The sequence below is a fragment of the Hyperoodon ampullatus genome (assembly GCF_949752795.1).
Source record: "Hyperoodon ampullatus genome assembly, chromosome: 10".
Classification (NCBI taxonomy): domain Eukaryota; kingdom Metazoa; phylum Chordata; class Mammalia; order Artiodactyla; family Ziphiidae; genus Hyperoodon; species Hyperoodon ampullatus.
Window position 1 is genome coordinate 29,989,635 of NC_136923.1, and position 24,431 is coordinate 30,014,065.

The 24,431-nt window shown below is 39.2% G+C and overlaps 2 protein-coding genes across 3 annotated transcripts in view; one reads left to right on the forward strand and one right to left on the reverse strand.

The window, feature by feature from the left end:
• FHIT (fragile histidine triad diadenosine triphosphatase) overlaps positions 1 to 24,431 on the forward strand; it is a gene marked incomplete at both ends in the record, with an annotated part of 788,392 nt that overhangs the window by 212,955 nt on the left and 551,006 nt on the right. The window lies entirely within an intron of this gene.
• Positions 16,316 to 16,882, reverse strand: LOC307058830 (ferritin heavy chain-like; the record flags this gene model as incomplete). The annotated part of the gene is made up of 1 exon (XM_079712524.1): positions 16,316 to 16,882. The coding sequence occupies one exon, from the start codon at positions 16,880 to 16,882 to the stop codon at positions 16,316 to 16,318; it is 567 nt and encodes a 188-aa protein (XP_079568650.1).

Below are 24,431 nucleotides of genomic sequence, written 5' to 3' on the forward strand. Positions count from 1 at the left end.
AAGTGATAGTACAGGGGACGTAAGATGTGACCAAAACCATGAAGTTGACTGTGGTTGGGGAACTGCTCCCGGTGCACTCGGCCTCCTGGTGTGAAATCTGGAGACCCCAGGGTCCTGGCCTTGCTTCAGTCCTGCAGTGTGACCTGGAGCAAGTCACATTTTCTGCAGCTTTGGGGACACTGGATCACTGTGGTCTCTCTAACAAGACAACATATGAAAGTGTATGGCCCTCAGGAAGTACTCAAAATTGCCCAGTAGGAATCTTTCAGCTCCAAAGTTCTCATTCTCTGTTTATTATCTGTGTGATTGGCAGAGTGAAAATAATGGGAAAGTGGTGCTTAAAGTAAGAAGGCTGGGGGCAGGCCAAGTGGGCACTGGAAGTAATGCATTGCATATGGAATTTTAGGAGCTGAATTCTAATGAGCACCCTTGTTTTCTAGTGAGTGATCTTGAGAAAGTCAGGGTACCTCTCTGGACCTTAGACTTCTTGTTAATGAAACAGAAGGACTGGGTTGTAGAATGTGTGAGTTGCCTCCAAGGTCAGGAAGTTGATGCTGATTTTGGGTGGCCTCAACCTGTAGCGGCTTGAAGCAGGATTTCGTTTCCCAACCGGAGATGGAAGTCAGGCCGCGGCAGTGGGAGCGCTGAATCCTAGCCACTAGACCACAAGGCCAGTGACAAGGCCCTGGCCCGTTAGCTTTGTAGAAATGAATTTTCACAAAAAGACAGAAAGTAGTGAAACAAGTAAAGTGTTTATTAGGAGGAAAAAGAGTATGTGTGAATAGACACTCATGGGCGGGCTCAGAGAGAAAGTGGTAGTTTGAATCACCTATGTGATTCCCTTTATCTCTTATCTGGTCAGGGCTCAGCTCCTCTCTGCCCCTGCCATTACTGTTATCTTAAATTGTCCACCAGAGGCAAAGTCCAGCTATTTACTCTGTTGTTATTTCTATCTGGGAGTATAAACAGGAGTCTGGCTATGAATGTCTAACCTGGAGCCCATCTATCTCCTGCCTCAGTGCTTCCTTTGTGTCAGCTGGCTCAAACCTTAATTGGGTATAGCAACCAGTGTCTCCCTGTCACCCTTGCCAAGTTAATGTTATGTCACATGTGGTCACATATGTGAAAGCACCTTAACATTGTAGGCATGCCATCTATTTCAAGTAGTTATGATACCATTGTGATCTACTGTTACTAAAAAACAGGAGTTTCAGTCCTAATGTACCCCCAGGATCTCCTGAAATAGAGAGACTAGAACTTCTGCACATACAGTAGACATCATGATGACTTGGAGATGTGTATTAACAGCAAGACATTGGGGCCACAGTACTTCTGTGGGCTGTGCCTGGACAAGTATTTTTCTAAAAACTTCCATGGGAAATTCTGACGTGGAATCTATGTTGAGAAGCCTGGATGGGTACCTTTTATATATAGGAAGTCCTTGGATTTCAGCAATTTCTCTATAGGCTTTGGGGTTCTTCTGTCAATCACTAGTTCTGTAATCTTGAGCAAGTTATTAAATCTCTCAATGCTTGGTTCCTCAATGCTTGGTGGACAGGGACACCTCTCTTTCTCAAGTTGCTTGAAGAATTAGATGAGATATTGGCTGTCTATTCTTTGAAAGGTGGGTATCATGTAGCAAATGCTGTGGTAACTATTATCTTTGGTTGGGGAAACCCTGATCCTAGAGAACTAAGAGGGCCAAGCATGTTTTGGGTATCCCTGATCAAGTAGATAACAAGTTAAAAGACCTTTAATAATATTCTTAATTCTTACTGAAATTTGTAGCTCTGCCTTCATTCTGGTCATATCATTAGATTTAGTGTATAATTGAACATGTTTAATTTAATAAATTAGTTAAATGAGTGATCATTATGATTTAGACTTCATTTGGGTCCTTGAGGCAATATTTGCTGGTATAAAAATATTAGGTAGTTTGAAAGAATTATCAGAAAGATTAAAATATTAATAAGTTCCCCTATTTCAAATTTATATCTCACTAATTATAAATATCCATCTTCCCTTCTATGTTACTTATAATTTTTTATTTATAGCACACATTTTATAGAAATGTGTATATGTTTACTTGATTGGATGCTTTTAGGTCAGTAATTCTATCATTTTTTTTAAGATTTATATGAATGTCTGAAATTGATACCAGGAAGAGAATTGCCACCTAGTTCAAATGTAGCATTCAGGATATACAGTCTTTCTCCCATTACAGTTATTGGACAAGACATAACACTTGAATTTAAATCAAAGTAAAAAGCTTTTTTTTTTAGTGTGCACCTGTTAAAATGCTTCTTTATTGGAGGCTATTTGTGATGTGATTAGAAATGTAGAAAAAAATTTATCTCCAGTTAGCCATTTTTGTCACTTGTTGTTGCTTCATTTGTGTTTACTTGGGACACTCAAATTTTATTTTGAGGTTTTGTCCTGAAAATATTTTCTTCTTCACACTACTCACTCACAGTAATGTTGCCACTGTCTCCCTGCCCCCCCCTCCAGCTCTTCTTTTCCTTTAGTGAGTGTGCTTGCTTCTAGAACTTTACACAGGATAAACAAACTAAAAATAAAGGGGAAGCTTCACGTTGTCATTGTTTTCATGAAAGTGTGAGAATGGCTGGATGATTTTCACTGAATTTAAAAAGTTTACTTTAAATGGTTTTACTTGAAATAGGGACTGGGTTGTACATATGGAAATTCACTTGAGAGGGACCTTGTGTGGGAGAAATTCAGGCATAAGCTGCCATCCTGTGGAGCACTTTAAACCGAGGTACCAAGAGCCCCAAGTGACTGTTTTTGTGCAGAGATGCTCTGGTGCCCCCTCTTAGTGGATTAACTGGAAGAGTTTCCCTCTTTTGCTTCCTAACAGAATTCTGTGATACATAGGCATTTCCCCCCCCTCCCCAGCCTCCACCCAAAAGATTATGGAAAGGTGCCTCCAACCCCAGGACCAGGGGTCCATACTGGTGTGAAAAGACAGAAAGTCAGCAACCCAAAACACATTACGATAATTACGATGCAATCACCACTGGAGAGGAACAGCTTGCCACAGCATCTCTGGAGGCTTCCACAGTTATTATTGATACTTTATTCATTTGGTCTCACTGTGGACATGCTGCACTTTGAGTTGGGCATTTTCTGTCCTTGACATGGTCTTTAACATGCTCAAAAGGGAAATTCCTTTATCTTCCTGTAAACATGGTCTGTACATTCCAGAAAATCTGATACATTTCTCTAGCATGCCTTTAATGTTAAGCACTGTCTCTGCCCTTTTACTGGCAGCTAGTTATCCTAATCTATACAGTACTCTATCAGCTACTCTGATCAATGTTTGTTTGTTTGTTTGTTTCTGAGAAACATCATCCTGTCAGAACGTATACTCATTTGCAGTAAAAATCAATTTTACATATTGATCAGAATTTGTCAACACATCTTTTGAAAATTCATTGCATACGGTTTGCTTGGCCATACTGTATGGCCTGACCAACCAACTCCTGTGGAGTGAAGGGGGGTCAGTGGGTGGGTAGATGAATGAGTAAATGAATAAGTTTTAAAAGGAAAATTCAGAGATTATGGAGGTTGAATAATGGCCTGCAAATATGCTCACATTCTTAGTTCCTGGAGCCTGTCAGTGTTGCCTTCTGTGGCAGAAGGGTCTTTGCAGATGTGATTAAGAATCTGGAGATGAGAGGCGGAGTCAAGATGGCAGTGTGGGAAGACATGGAGTTAGCATCTCCCCACAACTAGGGTGCCTGCCGGCCAGTGGTGAAGTACTCTAACACCCAAGGAGATGGGAGGAACCCCGAAGTGAACCGACGGCTTGCGGGATCTTGGTTCACGAGCCCGGGGTTGGGCTGGAGCTCCTGCGGTGGGAGCTCCAAGTCCGAACCACTGGACTAACAGAGAACCTAAGACCCCAGGGAATATTAATCAGAGTGAGGTCTCACAGAGTTCCTCATCTCAGCACCAAGACCCAGCTCTACCCAATAGCCTACAAACATCAGTGTTGGAAGCCTCAGGCCAAACAAACAGTAAAACAGGAACTCCCCCTCATTAAAAAAAAAAAAAAGAAAGAAAGAAAGAAAAAGAGACAGCAAAAAAATATGTCACAGATGAAGGAGCAAGGTAAAAACGTACCAGACCAAATAAATGAAGAGGAAATAGGCAATCTACCTGAAAAAGAATTCAGAGTAATGATAGTAAAGATGATCCAGAATCTCGGAAATAGAATGGAGGCACGGATTGAGAAAATACAAGAAATGTTTAACAAAGATCTAGAAGAACTAAAGAACAAACAGAGTTGAACAACACAATAACTGAAATAAAAAATACACTAGAAGGAATCAATAACAGAATAACTGAGCCAGAAGAATGAATAAGTGAGCTGGAAGACAAAATGGTAGAAATAACTGCCGAGGAGCAGAATAAAGAAAAAAGAATGAAAAGAATTGAAGACAATCTCAGAGATCTCTGGGACAACACTAAACACACCAACATTCAAATTATACAGGTCCCAGAAGAGGAAGAGAAAAAAAAATGTCTGAGAAAATATTTGAAGAGATTATAGTTGGAAACTTCCCTAACATGGGAAAGGAAATAATCACCCAAATCCAGGAAGCACAGAGACTCCCATACAGGATAAACCCTAGGGAAAACACACCAAGACACATATTAATCAAACTAACAAAAATTAAAATCAAAGAAAAAATATTAAAAGCAGCAAGGGAAAAAAAAAATTACAAAGGAATCCCCATGAGGTTATCAGCTGATTTTTCAGTGGAAACTCTACAAGCCAGAAGGGAGTAGCAGGATATACTTAAACTGATGAAAGAGAAAAACCTACAACCAAGATTACTCTACCCAGCAAGGATCTCATTCAGATTCAATGGAGAAGTCAAAAGCTTTCCAGACAAGCAAAAGCTAAGAGAATTCAGCACCACCAAACCAGCTTTACAACAAATGCTAAAGAAACTTCTCTAAGCAGGAAACACAAGAGAAGAAAAAGACCCACAAAAAGAAACTCAAAACGGTTAAGAAAATGGTAATAGAAACATACATATCAGTAATAACCTTGAATGTAAATGGATTAAATGCCGCAACCAGAAGACAAAGACTGGTTGAATGGATACAAAAACAAGACCCATAGATATGCTGTCTACAAGAGACCCACTTCAGACCTAGGGACACATACAGACTGAAAGTGAAGGGATGGAAAAAGATATTACATGCAAATGGAAATCAAAAGAAAGCTGAAGTAGCAATATTGTATCAGATAAAATAGACTTTAAAATAAAGACTGTTACAAGAGATAAGGAGGGACACTACATAATGATCAAAGGATCAATCCAAGAAGAAGATATAACAATTATAAATGTTTATGCACCCAACATAGGAGTACCTCAATACATAAGGCAAATGCTAACAATCATGAAAGGAGAAATCGATAGTAACACCATAATAGTTGGGGACTTTAACACCCCACTTAAACCAATGGACAGATCATCCAAACAGAAAATAAGGAAGGAAACAGAAGCTTTAAATGACACAATAGACCAGATAGATCTAATTGATATTTATAGAACATTCCACCCAAAAGTGGCAGAATATGCTTTCTTCTCAAGTGCACATGGAACTTTCTCCAGGATACATCACATCTTGGGTCACAAATCAAGCCTTGGAAAATTTAAGAAAATTGAAATTGTATCAAGCATCTTTTCTGACCACAATGCTATGAGATTGGAAAACAATTACAGGAAAAAAACTGTAAAAGCCACAAATACACAGAGGCTAAGCAGTGTGCTACCAAATAATCAAGAGATCACTGGAGAAATCAAAGAAGAAATTTAAAAAATACTTAGAAACAAATGACAATGAAAACACAATGACCCAAAACCTATGGGATGCAGCAAAAGCAGTTCTAAGAGGGAAGTTTACAGCAATATAATCTGATCTAATGAAATAAGAAAAACCTCAAATAAACAATCTAACCCTACCCTTAAAACAACTAGAGGAAGAAGAACAAAGAAAACCCAAAGTCAGTAGAAGGAAAGAAATCATAAAGATCAGAGCAGAAATAAATGAAATAGAAACGAAGAAAACAATAGCAAAGATCAATAAAACTGAAACTCGTTCTTTGAGAAGATAAACAAAATTGATAAACCCTTAGCCAGACTGAAGAAAAAAAGGGAGAGGACACAAATCAGTAAAATTAGAAATGAAAAAGGAGAAATCACAACTGACACTGCAGAAATACAAAGGATTATAAGAGACTACTACAAACAACTATATGCCGATAAAATGGACAACCATGAAGAAATGGACAAATTCTTGGAACAATTTTCCAAGACTGAACCAGGAAGAATTAGAAAACATAAACAGACCTGTCACAAGCAATGAAATAGAAACCGTAATTAAGAAATCTTCCAACAAACAAAAGTCCAGGACCAGGTGGCTTCACAGGCGAATTCTATCAAACACTTAGAGAAGTGTTTGATCCTTCTCAAACTCTTCCAAAAAATTGCAGAGGGAGAAACACTCCCAAATTCATTCTACGAAGCTACCATCACCCTGATACCAAAATCAGACAAAGATATCACAAAAAGTAAAATTACAGACCAATATCTCTGATGAACATAGATGCAAAAATCCTGAACAAAATACTAGCAAACAGAATCTAACAGAACATTAAAAGATCATAGACCATGATCAAGTGGGATTTATCCCAGGGATGCAAGGATTCTTCAATATATGCAAATCAATCAATGTGATATAGCACATTAACAAATTAAGGAATAAAAACCATGTGATCATCTGAATAGATGCAGAAAAAGCTTTTGACAAAGTTCAACACCCATTTATGATAAAAACTCTCCAGAAAGTGGGCATAGAGGGAACCTACCTCAATATAATAAAGGCCACATATGATAAACCCACAGCCAACATCATTCTCAATGGTGAAAAACTGAAAGCATTTCCACTAAGATCAGGAACAAGACAAGTATGTCTACTCTTGCCACTCTTATTCAACATAGTTTTGGAAGTCCTAGCCACAGCAGTCAGAGAAGAAGAAGAAATAAAAGGAATACAAATTGGAAAAGAAGAAGTAAAACTGTCACTGTTTGCTGATGACATGATACTATACACAGAAAATCCTGAAGATGCCACCAGAAAACTACTAGAACTAATCAATGAATTTGGTAAGGTTGCAGGATACAAAATTAATGCACAGAAATCTCGCATTCCTATACACCAACAACAAAAAATCAGAAAGAGAAATTAAGGAAACCCTCCCATGTACCATTGCAACAAAAAGAATAAAATACCTAGGAATAAACCTGCCTAAGGAGGCAAAAGACTTGTACTCAGTAAACTCTAAAACACTGATGAAAGAAACCAAAGATGACATAACAGATGGATAAATATACCATGTTCGTGGATTGGAAGGATCAGTATTGTGAAAATGACTATACTACCCAAAGCAATCTACAGATTCAATAAAATCCCTATCAAACTACCAATGGCATTTTTCACAGAATTAGTACAAAAAATCTTACAATTCTTATGGAAACACAAAGACCCTGAGTAGCTAAAGCGATCTTGAGAAAGTAAAATGGAGTTGGAGGAATCAGGCTCCCTGACTTCAAACTACACCACAAAGCTACAATAATCAAGACAGTATGGTATTGACACAAAACCAGAAATTTAAATTAATGGTACAAGATAGAATGCCCAGAGATAAACCCACGCACCTATGGGCACCTTATTTACGACAAAGGAGGCAAGAGTATACAATGGAGAAAAGACAGCCTCTTCAATAAGTGGAGCTGGGAAAACTGAACAGCTACATGTAAAAGAATGAAATTAGAACACTTCCTAACACTGTACACAAAAGTACACTCAAAATGGATTAAACACTTAACCAGACACTATAACACTCTTAGAGGAAAACATAGGAAAAACACTCTTTGACATAAACCACAGCAAGATCTTTTTTGACCCACCTCCTACAGTAACGGAAATAAAAACAAAAATAAACAAATGGGACTTAATTAAACTTAAAAGCTTTTGCACAGCAAAGGAAACCATAAACAAGACAAAAAGACAACCCTCAGAATGGGAGAAAATATTTGCAAATGAAACAACAGACAATGAATTAATCTCCAAAATATGCAAACAGCTCATGGAGCTCAATTTCAAAAAAAACAATCAGTTAAAAAATGGGCTGAAGACCTAAATAGACATTTCACCAAGGAAGACATGCAGATGGCTAAGAGGCACGTGAGAAGATGCTCAACATCGCTAATCATTAGAGAAATGCAAATCAAAACTACAGTGAGGTATCACCTCACACCAGTCAGAATGGCCATTATCAAAAAATCTAGAAACAATAAATGCTGGAAAGGGTGTGGTGAAAAGGGAATCCTCCTGCACTGTTGGTCAGAATATAATTGATACAACCACTATGGAAAACAGTATGGAAGTCCCTTAAAAAACTAAAAATAGAACTACCATATGACCGAGCAATCCCACTACAGGGTATATACCCTGAGAAAACCATAATTCAAAAAGTGACATGTACCACAATGTTCATTGCAGCACTATTTACAGTAGGACATGGAACCAACCTGAACGTCCATCAACAGATGAATGGATAAGGAAGATGTGTCACATATATGCAATGGAATACTACTCAGCCATAAAAAGAAACAAAATTGAGTTATTTGTAGTGAGGTGGGTGGACCTAGAGTCTGTCATACAGAGTGAAGTAAGTCAGAAAGAGAAAAGCAAATACCGTATGCTAATGCATATATATGGAATCTAAAAAAAAAAATGGTACTGATGAACCTAGTTGCAGGGCAGGAGTAAAGAGGTAGACAGAGAAAATGGACTTGAGGACATGGTGTGGGAGGGCAAAGCTAGGGCAAAATGAGAGTAGCATCGACATATATACACTACCGAATGTAAAATAGTTGGCTGGTGGGAAGCAACAGCATACACAGGGAGGTCGGCTCAGTGCTTTGCGATGACCTAGAGGGGTGGGATAGGGGGTATGGGAGGGAGGCTCAAGAGGGAAGGGATTTGGGGACATGTGTATGCATATGGCTGATTCGCTTTGTTATACAACAGCAACACAGTACTGTGAAGCAATTATACTCCAATAAAGATCTATTAAAAAATAAAACAGGGGCTTCCCTGATGGCACAGTGATTGAGAGTCTGCCTGCTGATGCAGGGGACACGGGTTCGTGCCCTGGTCCAGGAAGATCCCACATGTCGCGGAGCAGCTGGGCCCGTGAGCCATGGCCGCTGAGCCTGCGTGTCCGGAGCCTGTGCTCCTCAATGGGATAGGCCACAACAGTGAGAGGCCCGCGTACCACAAAAATAAATAAATAAATAAGTAAATAAAACAAAAAACCCCAAAACACAACAAAAAAAAGAATCTTGAGATGAGATACCCTGAATTATCTGGGTGGGCCCAGCATAATCAAAGGGTCTTTGTAAGAGGGAGGCAAGAGATTCAGCATTTAGAAAAAAGGAAATATGACAACAGAGGCAGAGGTTGCAGTGATGCTCTTTGAAGATTGCAGAAGGGGTCACAAACCAAGGAATACAGGCAGCCACTAGAAACTGAAAAAGGCATGGAAATGGATTCTCCCCTTCAAGCCTCCAGAAGGAAGCAGCCCAGTCAACATCTTGCCTTCAGCCCTGTGAAACTGACTTCAGACTTCTGGCCTCCAAAACTGTAAGAGAATAAACTTGTGTCATTCCAAGCCACGAAGTTTACAGTTAACTTGTTACAGCACTAATAGGAACTTAATACAGAGATTCATAAACTCATAAAATGTCAGGTAATGAGTACTGTAGTCCAACAGGAATATAGTTCTGCTGATGAGGAATGTGATGCCCCCTCCATCACATCACATGTTCAGGATGCCAGTAATTGTGGTTCTGACCCTTCTGATGAGGTGTATGTGTTGTGACAAGGCCCAAAGGACTTGGGACTTGGGCGGAATTTACTTGATATATTTCACTGCTTCCTGAAGGCTTTTTTTCTTTCTTTCTCTTTCTCTCTTTTTAAACAACTAGGTTCTTTTTATGAAGGAACATTTCCCTCTATTAATCCCATATCTTTCTCTTCAATTTCCCCATAGTTTATTTTTCTGATTTCTATTTCACTCTTGATTCAGTGCTGTTCTTTTCAGAGAAGAAAATCTTCCTTTTAACTTCCAAGGAAAGAGGCAGGCACTCTTTGCTTCTTATTGTGATTTGATAGGGGGGTGATTTTCAGTATGTCTCATGTCCAGAAAATCCTATACTGCTTTGTCGCTGCATTGTGTCATGATGTGTTGAGCTTTTTTAGGTGGCCGATATGGAATCTTGGATTAGTAATTCCCAGTACTAATGTCCTGTAGTCAACCTATGGAGTTTTGACAGTTTCTCCTACATATTAACTGTCTCCTTGGTGCAGTGATTTGTTAATGGAAAAATAATATCATTATTTTAATATTTTTATTAGCATTTTTATGAGGTTCCATCCCATGCAAACTGCATGTTGGTCACTTTGTGATAGTTAACTATTGCAGTATCCATGAAATTTGGGTATGGATGGGATTCATTGTGAAGAGTAAGCAATAGAAAAATCTAATGAGAAACAGAGGAATTCTAACAGACCCTCTGATAAAGGGATGGTTTCATTTTGAGAGTTGCCGCATTTCATGTTTATCAAAGATTACAAATGTCAGTCCCAGGGTAAATAGAATCCTCAGAAAAGTTTAGTGATGTATGTATTTGTTACAGGGATTGATTTTCAAAAGTCCTTAATTAGACTTTGTTTGGTTGATCCTCATACATACCTATAAGGAAAAAAGTAATTTAAATGGATACAAGTTGTTTGATTATTTTAAAATATAAAGTTGAGTAAAAAATTGAACCTTAAAGTTATAAGGATATATATTATTCACTTAAAATTGACACATTACTGGAACCATATACTTTGCCCTGAAAATTTATTTTAAGATTCCTGTACAGCTATGGTTTACAAATTTTATTGTGAATAAGAATCATTTGGAGTCACTTAATGAAACATTGTTTCTTGGGCCTCTTACCTCAGAGATTTTGTTTCAGTCAATTAAGAGTGGACTCTGGAATCTCTGTTTTTACCAGTCACTATAGATAATTCAACAATCCTCAGGGTATTCTTCAAGAAACACTGCTATATATACCCCACCGATAAAGAAAATAGTGAGTGTGTGCTATTTAAGCAATTCCTGAAGTCTTTTCAGAAAAATAGTTGTTGGAAACGCCGTTTGCCATATGTAAAATATGCTGTGCTGAGTTACAGAACACTTTAGAAAAAGGCTTAATGTGTTTCTAGTGAGCCTATGGCGATTGTTAAGGTTCTGGATTTCACTCAAATTTGTAGCATTGCGAGCGGCATCCTTTAGGTATGGCTGTAATGTGTTTAGCTCAATGGCACGGAAACTGGCAGATATTTCTGTAGGACATACCTACTGAGAAATAGTGCTTGCTGCCAGTACCTTGATCTGCATACATTGAGCACTTAATAGTTTGCATTTTTTGTTTATTCACTTGTCCTAAATGCTTAATGAATAGGTTCTCTAAGGCTTTAATTTCCAGCCAATCCTAAGTTTATTACTAAAGTTTATCAAGCAATAAACACACTAGTGCACTTATACTGTCATGTTTTTATAAAGCAGCTTATAAAAGGTGACATCTGGCAAAGAGGCAGATCTATAAAAATCATGTGGGTGGATATTGTGTCATTTTTTCTTCCATACTCCCAGAAAGAGTAATATTATTTTGACACACACATACATACCCACTGTCAAGTTTCTATTTTTATAGTTAGCTTACTGCACATATCCTTAAGCTATACAAAACCTTTGGGCTAATGCAAAAAGTGACATTTCTGCATATTTATTACAATGCCATTTTAGAGGTTGACTTTGCCTGATAGGATTTTTCCAAGAACAGTGTCATTTTCATGACAGTAGACATTGTTGAGAACAATACTATTGTGCAGTTAGTCAGGAGAGGTCAAATATGGAAGGACAAATCATAAATAGCTTAACTTAATGCTTGGCATGATTATTTCTCAATATTTGCTAGATACAGGGACAGAAGAAACTACAACACAACCCTGATGAGCAGATCCCTAAGTAGTCAGAATCTGAACTAATCCTTTGTCAACATACACCCTACCCCAAAGTCCAGAAACCCTACTCCTAGGTTTATACCCCCAAAATGAATGCATTTATCCACCAAAAGACTGGAGAAGAATGTTCATAACAGCTTTCTTTAGAAAAGCCAAAACTAGAAGCAGCCCAGATGTCCTTCAGTCACCACATGGATAAATGTAGTAGACTTATAAAATGGAATACTTCACAGCAGTGAAAACATACCACCTACTGTCCCATGCAGCAACATTAATGAATCTCACAGACAGTTGAATGAAAGAAGCTGGCTACTGAAGAGAACCTACTGTATGATGTACTGTATTGGAAAATTCAAGAACTGACAGAACTGACCAATGGTGATAGACTTTAGAATAGCGCTTACGTGTGTGTGTGTGTGTGTGTGTGTGTGTGTGTGTGTGTGTGTAGGTGTGTAGGTGTGTAGGTGGGGGGTAGTTTATTGAGGGCACTGTCTAGGAAGGGGCGGAGGGAGTCTTCTGGAGTAATGGAAACACAGTGTTTCACTGTCTGGGTCCTGGTTACCTGTGTGTATACATATGCAAAAATGCAGAGTGGCACACTTAAGATTATCCCACCTTACTATATGTTCTGGATACCTATTGCCGTGTAATAAACCATTGAAAAACATAACAGCTGAAAACAGTTTGTTGGTATTATATCTCACAATGGTGTGGGTCAGGGATTCGCAAAGGGCAGTGCAAGGATGATTGGCTTATCTCATCCAGTAAAGTCTGGTGCCTCGACTGGGGCGACTCCAATGGCAGAAAGTCAGTTAGGTTCCCCCCTGCGCCTTCTCTCTCTCCCCGCCCCACCCCCTGGGGCTATCTAAACGGGCTTTCTCAGGACATATTGACCTCAAGATGGTCAGACTTCTTAACTTAGAACAGTTCATGACTTTAAGAGCTGGTGTTTTAAGAGAGTAAGTGGACACAACAGTTTCTTAAGACCTGGGCAGAGTAAGTTCGGCTGAATTCTCTTGGTCAGAGTACTTACCGAGCCCACCAGACTCAAGGAGATAGACCCCCTACCTGTCACTGGAAGGGATGTTAAAGATTTTGCGGCCACATTTTATAGATGCAATATCTCAATTTTAAAGTTTTCTTTAAAAAGTTAAAATCGGTCACATTACTCTCAAAACCTTATTTTCTGTTGGAGGGTATTGCAAGATTTAAATCTAGTTCTGAAAAACACAAACAGCAAAAGAGACCCTCCATCTGAAATCACAGTTTCCGTCCTATCATACATCTCCTCTCCATTTCTTTTGAGGTTAAAAATTCTGTGACTTTTTCTTATGTTATTTGAAGTTTCTGGGCTTTGAGTTTTATTTTTGCCAGGCTTGGGTGAACTTAGACTTTTATTTAATCATTTACGGCCTAAAGTTAACTGTCAGATTGAAGTCAGATAAGGCTTCTGATACAACTGAAATCCTTTGCTCCTTTTGATTTATGGATAATGAATTTGCCCTCTTATGATCATAGTATGATTTTTAAGAAAGAAATCCTATATTTCTTATTAATCATCTATCAGAGCTATGTTGCCCAACTGGTCTCTTTGTACAAATCCTTATTAAGAGATGAGCACAGGGCAGCTACATTTATGAAGTGAGGTTTTATATGAGATTGACTGGCAATGTTTATTCAAGCTAAATAAAGCCAGCGTGAAAGCAGAGCCTTTTAAATTATTTGGCTTCATTTGAACATGCCACTGATGTAGACAGCTTGGGAAAGCAGTGTGTGTACACAAAAAGCTACATTATCAAACATATCGAAAGGTTTCAATGCCAGCACACCAAACATCTCTAGCAGAGATAATTACTGCACCCGTGCTGGGCATCATTTAGGTCAAAAGAAGCACTTCAGCCAGATCTTTAAACAACATTGTACATCTCATTTGAAGTTTTTGGGACCATATCTCAATTTTGTGCCAGTATGTTCAAAGTCCATTTTACAGAGTCAAGGTTAGAAAAATCTGACTTCATATCCTCTCAGATTTTCTTCTTAATTAATTGCAGAATGCTATCCTTTTGCTCCCTCCCCACAACCCCCATCAAACCAGAAAGAATTTGTGTAGTAATTCCATATCACTGTAATTTCAAGACTCTGCTTTCATTTGTCACTTAAAGAGCTTTGCCGTATATAAAGCAGTTAACCCAGCTCCAAAGCCGTATCACTTTGTCAAAAGAGAGTTGTTTGCACTTTACGTGACAAGCTATTTGTATAAAGTGCCAGCGTTTGAACTAAATATACTGAATGAAATCTAAGTTATAGGTGATGGAATCTTGTTTGTAGTGCTTGTCATTTGCTGCTCACTCTTCCCCCCCCCAGCCTTCTAACTGCCCCCCCCAAATCGAATGGGACTGTTTTGAAGAGACCCCTTTAATTTTGATAATATTAATGGTGTTGCTTGAGCCACATCAGAAGGCACACAATTCTAGAGTTTGATGAACACATTCGTTTCCTCTCACTGATGTCTGACTCTTGAATACTGTAGACTGCTTAGAAAAATGCTAACGTGCATATTTGTATATGTGGCATGTCTAAAGCATGTTTATGTGTACAAATAATATCCATGTTTGAGTCTGTGAGTATAACAGAAGCATGACCTTAGGAATTGGCTAGATTCTAATCCATTCCATTCTGTTCTCAAGCAGTATGACCTTGGACAAAATAAGATGTTTGAACTTGTTTGCTCATCTGTAATTTGGGGGAACTAATCCCAACCCTCAGGATTATTGGTGCATTGGTTTTCTTGTGTGGCGTATCATGAATACTAGAAGTCCCTACATTCTTAGGACTATCACAGTAAGCACATTTTCTGGGCTGTGAGTTGAGCTGATTCTCTGTAGAAGGTTTTTTGGGTTTTGTTTTAATCTAAACATTTCCAAGAATTAGTTATTCATATTTAAATTGTTAACAAATGTAAAAAATATATATATATATATATATATATATATATATTTGATACCTACTTCATGTAGATATCCTTCACAGTAAACCAGGTCCCTCCTGGGATATAACGTTTCCACCATGCTTCTCAAAGGTGTCCACAAACCAACACCAGTGGCTTATTATCACCCACAGGCCTATGCAAAATACGGATTCTCAGATCCCAACCCAGACCTTTTGAAATAGAAACTGCATTTCAACCTTTATTTATTTTTACACTAAAGTTAAAGAAGAACTTTTCTAGTAGAGTGATTGCTGGTTCTTAAGTTGGAAGACCTAGGTTCTCGTGGAGTTTGTTTGTTTGTTTGTTTTTAAAGGTTTTTAACCATGACCTTCAGTAAGAAATAGATTTAATATCGTTACCCAACAAAGAGGAGCATACATACTCATAAACACATGTAGTTAAAACAAAAGTTGCACCAAACAATATTTACCCTTGCTATATGCTGAGCACTCAGACATTTTTTATTTCAATTTAAAACATGCCAGCCATGGCCCCTTAAATTGATTTTATAATCATTCGTAAAGAACTGTTGTTTTATGTGACCTTGTGCACTTTTTCCTCCCCAGGCCTTGATTTTCTCAACTGTAAAAGCGTGTATGTTGTATCAATTGATTTCAAATGTCTCTTAGCTTAAACAGCCTGTGATGCACTTCAAAATGTGAAAATCCACTTCTGGACCACATTTTAAAAGCAGCATGTTTATTGGTTATTGTATGTGTTGTTTTATTGAGAGGGCCGGAAGGGGCACAGACAAACAATGGCTCACAGACCACAGCTTTTGCATAATAAAAGCTCACAGCCCAGAGTGGTAGATGGTGCAAAGTGAACAATTACATGCAGGTCCTAAACATGTGTCATTATTTAAAGCAAACAAAACACACTTTTAGGCTTTTAAAAATGTGTATACTTTGTCAGTGTGTAACTAAAACATAGTGAACTAAATCCTCGTCCTGTCTAATATACAATCAGAATATTTTTGGGGGGTGGGGAGGTACCAAATTACTTTATTTGAAGGAATGGTACTAAGGAAAGAACTTGTAGATGTTTTGGTACAACTTACAGAAAAGGTAAAGGTAACCCAAACATGCGTGCACTGCCTTGATGCAGGGAAGTCACCCCTGTGGCTACAGGAAGCCAGCCTAAGGCTTAGCTCTCATTATCACTGTATTCCAGGGTGTGCTTGTCAAAGAGACACTCTGTCGTGCCAGATTCGGGGGCCCCCATCTTGGGCAAGTTGGTTATGTGGTCACCCAATTCTTTGATGGATTTCACCTGCTCATTCAGGTAATGAGTCTCAATGAAGTCACACAAATTGGGGTCATTTTTGTCAGTGGCCAGTTTGTGCAGTTCCAGTAGTGACTGATGCACGCTTTTTTCCAAGCGTAGCACACATTCCATTGCATTCAGCCCATTCTCCCAGTCATCATGGTCTGGTTTCTTGATATCCTGAAGGAAGATTCGGCCACCCCGTTGGTTCTGCAGCTGATTCATCAGTTTCTCAACATGTTCCCTCTCCTCACAAGATTGGTGAATAAAGTATTTGGCAGAGTTCTTCAAAGCCACATCACTGTGGTCAAAATAGTACGACACGGACACGTAGACGTAGGAGGCATATAGCTCCAGGTTGATCTGGTGGTTGAGGGCGGCCTCCGAGTGCTGGTGGTAGTACTGGCGGTAGTGCTGGCGCCCCTTCAAGTGGGACGCAGTCCTCATGGCGGGCGGCCGAGGGGAGGCGGCAGCGGGGGCCTTGGGGCGGTCGGAGGGCGCCGTGAGGTGGTGGCGAGGGCTGGCGCTGGGCGGCCGGCCGGAGCGGGGTGACGAGCGCCGGGTTCCGTCCAAGCACTGTTGAAGCAGGAAACTGTGGCGACTCTCCACGAAGACTGTCCACAGTCAGAATACTAGGCAGTCTTCTGTTTAGAAAAAATGGTAACTCTGCAGTGGAGAAAGCTGACAGCATCTTGACCGGTGAGCAGAATGGAAAGATCACCAATGAAGGGCAATCATCATGTCCCTCCTGATGTGATGCCCTGAGAAGGGCACAAGGTGGCCAGTACAGCTTTGGGGCCAGGAATACGTAACCCGAATCCAATCTGCAGGACACATCAGAGAAACCCCAGTAAGGAATAGTTCTATTAAAAAGTATGTGGAAGGTACAAGTAGGGATATATTGTGAAACAAAAAAAGTCAAAGAAATGTTTGAGATCAAAGGAAACTACAGAGACAGGGGCACTAAATGAGAGCCTATACTAGATCTTACAATGGACAGGGAGAATGCCATAAGGGACATCACTAGTTAATAGACAAAACTGGGAAAGAAGATGGTGGATTAGATAAAATATGGTACCAATGTTACATTTACTGAAGCTGGTTTCTGTACTGTGGTGATAAGAGAAATTGTCCTTATTTTTTATTTTTATTTTTTTTGCGGTACGCGGGCCTCTCACTGCTGTGGCCTTTCCCATTGCGGAGCAACAGGCTCCGGACGCGCAGGCTCAGCGGGCATGGCTCACGGGCCCAGCCGCTCCGCGGCATGTGGGATCTTCCTGGACCAGGGCACGAACCCGTGTCCCCTGCATCGGCAGGCGGACTCTCAACCGCTGCGCCACCAGGGAAACCCTGTCCTTATTCTTAAATACACACTGAATGAAACTTATTTTCAAAATAAGGACAGGAAATAAACAGTATGTGTATAAGGAGAAAGTGCAAATGATAAGCAGATGGGGAAAACGTTAACTCAAGATGGATCTGGGGTGTAGATAGGTGTTCCTTGTGCTGTTCTGGTTCGTGGAATTTGGGGATACATTTGAAATTAATTCCAAATTAAAATTTTTGAGATTTTCCTTCCTCTCCTCTAATGGCGCCCCTTTGTGTTTCCAGAATGCCTGGAGTGCTTTTGCCTTGGGGCTTGTGCCTTTTTAAAGGCAAGTTGGGCTGAGCTGGAGCCCTCTGTATTCTCTAGTTTCCCAAAGCTCTTCGCTTCCTCGCGAGCTGACAGAATAGGCCTGCAGTGCGCACCTCCTATCTCTCCCCTTGTCCCTCAGGCCTTTTGGTCTGTCCCTCTTCTGTCATACCTACCCCTGCTTCAGTGCCCAGATATATTACTGATTAGCTGGTTCTGTTAGTCTTTCTCACTTGGCCTTTGGCTGACCTTGACCTCTACCCAATTCTTGGCCTCTTGCCCCAGTTCACTATATTCTCCCACCTTTCAGCACCAATCTCTTGGAGAGAGCACTGCTCTCTTTTGATCGTGAAGGAAACCCAGGATCCTCTTTTTAAAAACACTGTAGAACAGGGACTCAGATATCAACAGATGTCTGCACATACCAGGGAGTCCAGAGGCTTCTGATGATAGGTCTTGGGCTCTACTGAAGCCAGAAATCCACAAATACCTTTAAAACATTTTTAAAAAGCAATGGTCTCCCTTTCCTGTGGCAGAGGAATTCTGGAGGAATAAACAAAGGTGGTTCTTGCTTGTCTGCTCTGCCAGGTGCCCACATGGCCAGACAGATTTCAAACTAGTGGCCCTCTGTAATTGTTAATTATCCTTCACAGCCATGTCCTTGTCCTCAAGAAGGTGCAGTCTTATTGATGAGGTGAGACACTTGAATGTGAAACCGACTGATAGCTTGTGTGATGAAGTGCGTTCAGAAATATTATAGTAAGTAATACATGGCAGGAATTGGAGAAACCAAAAGACCATTGTGGCTGTGGATGCAGCTTGGCTGATGGAAGAAGTTGGAGAGCAACGAGGATGTGTCTCCCAGAATCTCTAGAAAGAGCCTCCTAATGGCTCTGTAGTGAAAGACAAAGCAGGCAGGCGAGGAGCCCAGCTCTGGGGCACAGGATACCAGATGGTTCACTGAAAGTCAGAGCTCAGGGTCTGAGGGGTGAGGGAAGAGGGCTCGACCCTTGGGCTTCAGCCTGCATTTTCACAAAAAGCCTCAATTTAGATTTTAGATATTATTTCCAAAAGAGGAGAGTTACAGAAGTGTTCTAGCTGGAATGCAAAAAGCCCTCTGCCATACCTCTTGACCACTCACCTGCCACGTACTTTGAATTAAAAAAAAGGAAGATCCCACATGCTGCAGAGCAACTACACCCATGAGCCACAACTACTGAGCCTGTGTGCCACAACTACTGAAGCCCGTGTGCCTAGAGCCCGTGCTCCGCAACAAGAGAAGCCACCGCAATGAGAAGCCCGCACACTGCAACAAAGAGTAGCCCCCGCTCACCACAACTAGAGAAAGCCCACACGCAGCAACAGACCCAAAGCAGCCAAAATAAATAAATTAATTTAAAAAAAATTTTTTTAATTTAAAAAGAAAAAAAAGTTCTGTCATTACCTTAGGAATATCTTAATTATTTTGATTTTATTTTTTCCTGTTCAAAGTTTGCTTTTTTTTTTAAACATAGGCATACTTTTTGGACCACTGGTTTGAGATTTCTTCCCTTCTGCTTTTCTCAGTATACCAGGAGCCTCAAAAGCAGAGGTCTTCCATCCTCTCAGAAGCTCTGTCCCTCCCCGCCCATGCCTGTAATAACGTCCTCTCGCCATGCGTCTCCTGCACCTGTCCAGGTGGCGTTCTCCTCCTCCTACCACCTTCTCCACCCCAAGATTAACAGTTCCAAACCTTCTACTGCAAGCACAGTTGGTACTCAGTTTATTGGTAATTAATGAGTAGTACTTCCTTGACAGAACATAATGGAACTACAGAGCAATCACTTAGAAAGGGAAACAACTGTCAGTTATCACTCTAATGAATCCTGTTTAACAGAGGTGATGGCAGCCCGGCTGATGCACAACTTTCTGTGCATCGAAAGTGGATCCCTTAATAACTCCATTACTGTACTGTGTGTAATTTGCAAAACAACTGCTCTCAAGGCCAAATTGTAAAGTGGCTTCAGCTATGGGTAACAGTGTAATTTTGGAACTATTCTCAGAACTAGTTATTAACTGTTCACTGTTAATATTTGAATATGAGTGAACAGAAACAATTCTTAACATTAAAAAATTTAAATAGTATGGTAGTGGCGGTGACAATTATTGAGATGATCATAGCAATGATGTTAACAAATGACCTTCGTTGGATCATATGTGACAGGCCCTATATACTGAACATTTCGTATGCATCATCTCACTTAATTCTCAGAACAGTCGAGTGTTAAAAATCAGTTTTCAGAAGGGCAACTTCATGGCTGTTGTGCAAATATAAACACAGTTTAAGATCTTATTCAACTCATTAATTTAAGAGGGTGAGGGACCTAGTAAGATGTTAAAATTAGTCCAAAAATGATTTGAGATTGTGTGTGTGTGTGTGTGTGAGATTTGATACATTGTTGGGCCAGATACAAAACAGGATAATGTCCTGCTGGTCCATAAGAGCTCACACAAGTTACTGTCTCCCGTCAGTTGTAAAATAGCCCCGTGAACAGAAAGTCACACCCAGCAGTGGGAACACTATACTAAAGGAATCCAGTAATCTCGTTTGCCTATTTCCAAGTTTGAAATGTTTTTTCTGATACCTGTAAGGCAGGTAGTGCTATAATCCGCACATTACAAATGGAGAAACTGAGGCTTTGTGCTGTTAAGTAACTTGGCCAAGGTTACATAAGAGATGGAGTGGTGACTGACTTGAGTCTGACTCCTTACACAGCTGGCACTGTGGTGATGAACAGCATGGGCTCAGTAAATGAACAGGTTTGAGTTCAACTCCCAGTGAACTTGGGCCAGGTAACTACTGTGCCTTTATTTTTTCATCCGTGAGGTTGTGTTGCTAATAGTTTTAAGTCACAATGGTGTTGTGAGGATATGGTAAGGTGACATGTTAAAGCCTTGTGCATGTTGTACGTGACATTGCACTCCCTCTGTAAATGTCAGCAGCTGTTGTCATCATCAGTAATGATCATCACGATCGAGCACCACCTGCATGTGTCTTGAAAATATCAGTGCCCTCACCTTCTCTACCTCGATTGGCCATGGTTGCCTTAAAAGTCTGCGCACATCCAGAGTATGAGCTCCAGGAATCTCCACCACAGAAAACCAATTCTCCATCACAGTTTTTGTCCAGGATCATGACCAGATTCGGCTGACCCCAGGAATACAAAGGTAGTGTAATAGTTGGAAAAGTATCTCTTCCTCCAGGGAACAAAACGACAGTAGTGCCATGTGGCTTATAAAAATATTTGCCCCTGCTATTCTATAACCTGTAAGACTTTAAGGATGCATGGATCCATGATAACTGTAGCAGGTATCATTTTAAAAACCCACTCAAAGTAAGTATCAGTGTCATACAACACATGCTAGAGTAGATTTTTCTCAATGGCAAAAATCCATGCATGGCATTCAGTTTTTCCTTTCCTGGAACTCATATTCCCTTGTATCAGTGACAATGGAGTTGAAATGTTTAGGTCTTGTATTAGATATCATCTCACTGTCTTGCTTTGAGCAGATGAGGTGTTGGAGGCATCTCTGTCAATCTTGTCTTTTGGAATTAAGGAGCGCCAAATGACAGAAATCAAAGGTTAAATGACAAAATGGTGTGTGCTTGGTGAATTTACCATTTTTTTAAATAAGATTTCTCTGTAGATATTAAGGAGGTTATAATTTTTTAGGAGCTAATTTACTGGAGACACACTTCTATGCTGGCTCCTTATCTCTGAGATTAGAGCCTTACTGAAGTCAGCCTATGTATATCTAGTTACTCACATATATCAAAAATTTCTCTTTATGCTCTCATCTTTGTTGTGTGGGGTAGAAGGAAGCATTCATATCAAAGATGGGACATGATTTCTTGATTTGGAATTCTTCAAAAACACATAAAAATTATTAGCTTTGTCTTCATAGGATTCATGTGTTAGATTTTTGCCTCATCACAAAAGAAGTGCAGCATGTCGGTCTTGTTATTGTGATCCTAAGATGAAGGCAGATACTCATGATTAATTCTTTATGATTTTCTTGTTATCATTGATAATACAAACAATATGTCTGTACTATTTGAGAGTTGACAAGCACCAAGTATTTTTAAACATGCCAAGTTTGTTTGGTACTCCTCCTACGTATTTTCTTAAATTTGTAAAATTGTGAAATATTTGTTTCTTGTTGTATATTTAGAATTATTGCCTTATATGCTCTCACCATACTGTGAATGGTCGAAGAAACTCAGTTTAATTTTGCAGGTATATTGTTGTGAGGAATTGTTACAAAGAACTACTCTCCAAGGGTTAAGCGGTTGTTCCTAGTGGAAATAAAGTGGACTGAAAGAGACACTGAAGAGGCTTGCAAATGATATCTTAGTAACTCATATCAGGATCGCCCCAAATCTGTTTTTACAGTTTCCTTCTTGCATGGAAAGACTACAGACAGGTTTATTTTAGCTCAAATTTCTATTCCATATGGCCTTGGCACCCTCAGAGCAAATGTATTTTCTATTTTACTCTTAGTTTTCTCAACCAAAATGAGACTTAAGTCACCAGTGAAATATTGCAGGATGTATTGGCTTAGGGGATATATCTTTTCTAATTTTAACTTCTTTAGAAGTTCAGTTGATATAAATATCCTTTAGTGTAGTTTGCCAGGCACTGCGTACTCTAGTTCTAATCAAAAGTCATACCAAGTCAGAAGAGAATCAGGGGTTGGTGAAATTCTTCTCAACATTTGTGTCCGTTCTACTTCCTAACGGTCATATGTCCTAAACTTTTCATTTGTAAAACCGCTCATGAAGACATACCATGTTACTAAATGTGTGTTCCTTCGGAATATAGTGGGCGGTGGGGGAAGAGAGTAGTGGAATTATGTTTTAATTGTATAGTCATTAACTGCCTGAATTTGCTTTTTTCAAAATTTTTACATTAGCCTTCATGACCTTTAAAAACATTGTGAATTAAGGTAGAACATAAGTAATGCAGTCTCATTAACTTTAATAAAGTTCAATAAAAGTTCTAAATTTAAAAAGCTTTCTTCAAAAAACAGTGTGTAATTACTAAAGCGTTAAATAGAGCATCACAGTTTAAAATTATTAAAAATTACTAAGTATCCATTTAGGATGAGATTTGTTTTATGATTGCAAACACCTCCAAAACAAATCGACAGTCAATTGCAATGCATTTGGAGATGTAAAAGCACCATTAATTACTGTTAATGGTACTTCTCTAATGTATGTAAATACATCATCTGCACCGGAGCTCTTGGCAGTTATTTCTTACTTCTTTCTAGACAGTTTAAAGATCTTAATTTATTAATATTCACAACAAGCAGAAAGATAAACATTGTTTTGAAGCTCTTGATGAATGGCGATTGGAGACATACTGTGCTTGTGCTGAGAGTAGATATTAGCTTGTTGGCAATAACTCACGGCCCTACATGAAATAGACCCCGAAAGGGAGACCAAGAGTTTAAAATGATGTTATTAAGAGTCTCTGGAAGCACTTTATTCTGAGGTACCTCAGATTTGAAAATTTTATTAGCCTCACTCTACACTTATTTCTTTGTTTGTCCCCAGAATGTTAAACTCAGCACAGGCTCCTGCCATGGTAAGCATTATTTTTGATGCACTTTACTGAATATGACTGACAAGGACTTTTTCAGGCATACATTGGGAGAGCAGTGTTTCCTATTTATTATGTCCTTTCATCTCTGCCTGAGCTAGAATATTCATGCTGTAAAAGTAATAAAAAGAAAAAAGAATATTCTGTGTTTTCTTGCAAAGCTCACCTCCAAATCCAAACAAAGTGAATGCTTTAGAGACTCACAGGTAGGATTTTCACCAATTTAGATATAAAATGTGACAATTGGCAGAATCATATATCATCATCTGGATCCTTCTCAAATGTCACAGGCTGAGTAGTAGGAAAGTAAAAGCAAATTTTATAATGAAATGTTTTTTGGCATTTATTTTTATCATAGACTAGATTGAAAGGTTTTGTTTTCACTCATATCTTCTTTAACTTTCTTTGATGGAGACGTGTAGTCAGCTTAGCTTAGTTGCTTAATAAGTTAAAAATATCGAGCGTTGATGAAAATTTCAAATATTGCTTCTAATTTTGAGTTTCCAGATTTAGCAAATAAGAATACAGGAGCCCAGATAAATTTGAATTTCAGACAAATGCAATTTTTAAAAAGATTTTAGAGTATTTTAATGTCCATTTCGTCAGTGGATGTGTTTTGAAATTATTAGGATTCACAATTTTAAGAGTAGAGCAAAGGAAAGATGGAAAACGCAAACAGTTGGTTCTTGTTAAATTTCAGTTAAAATTTGTTTTGTGT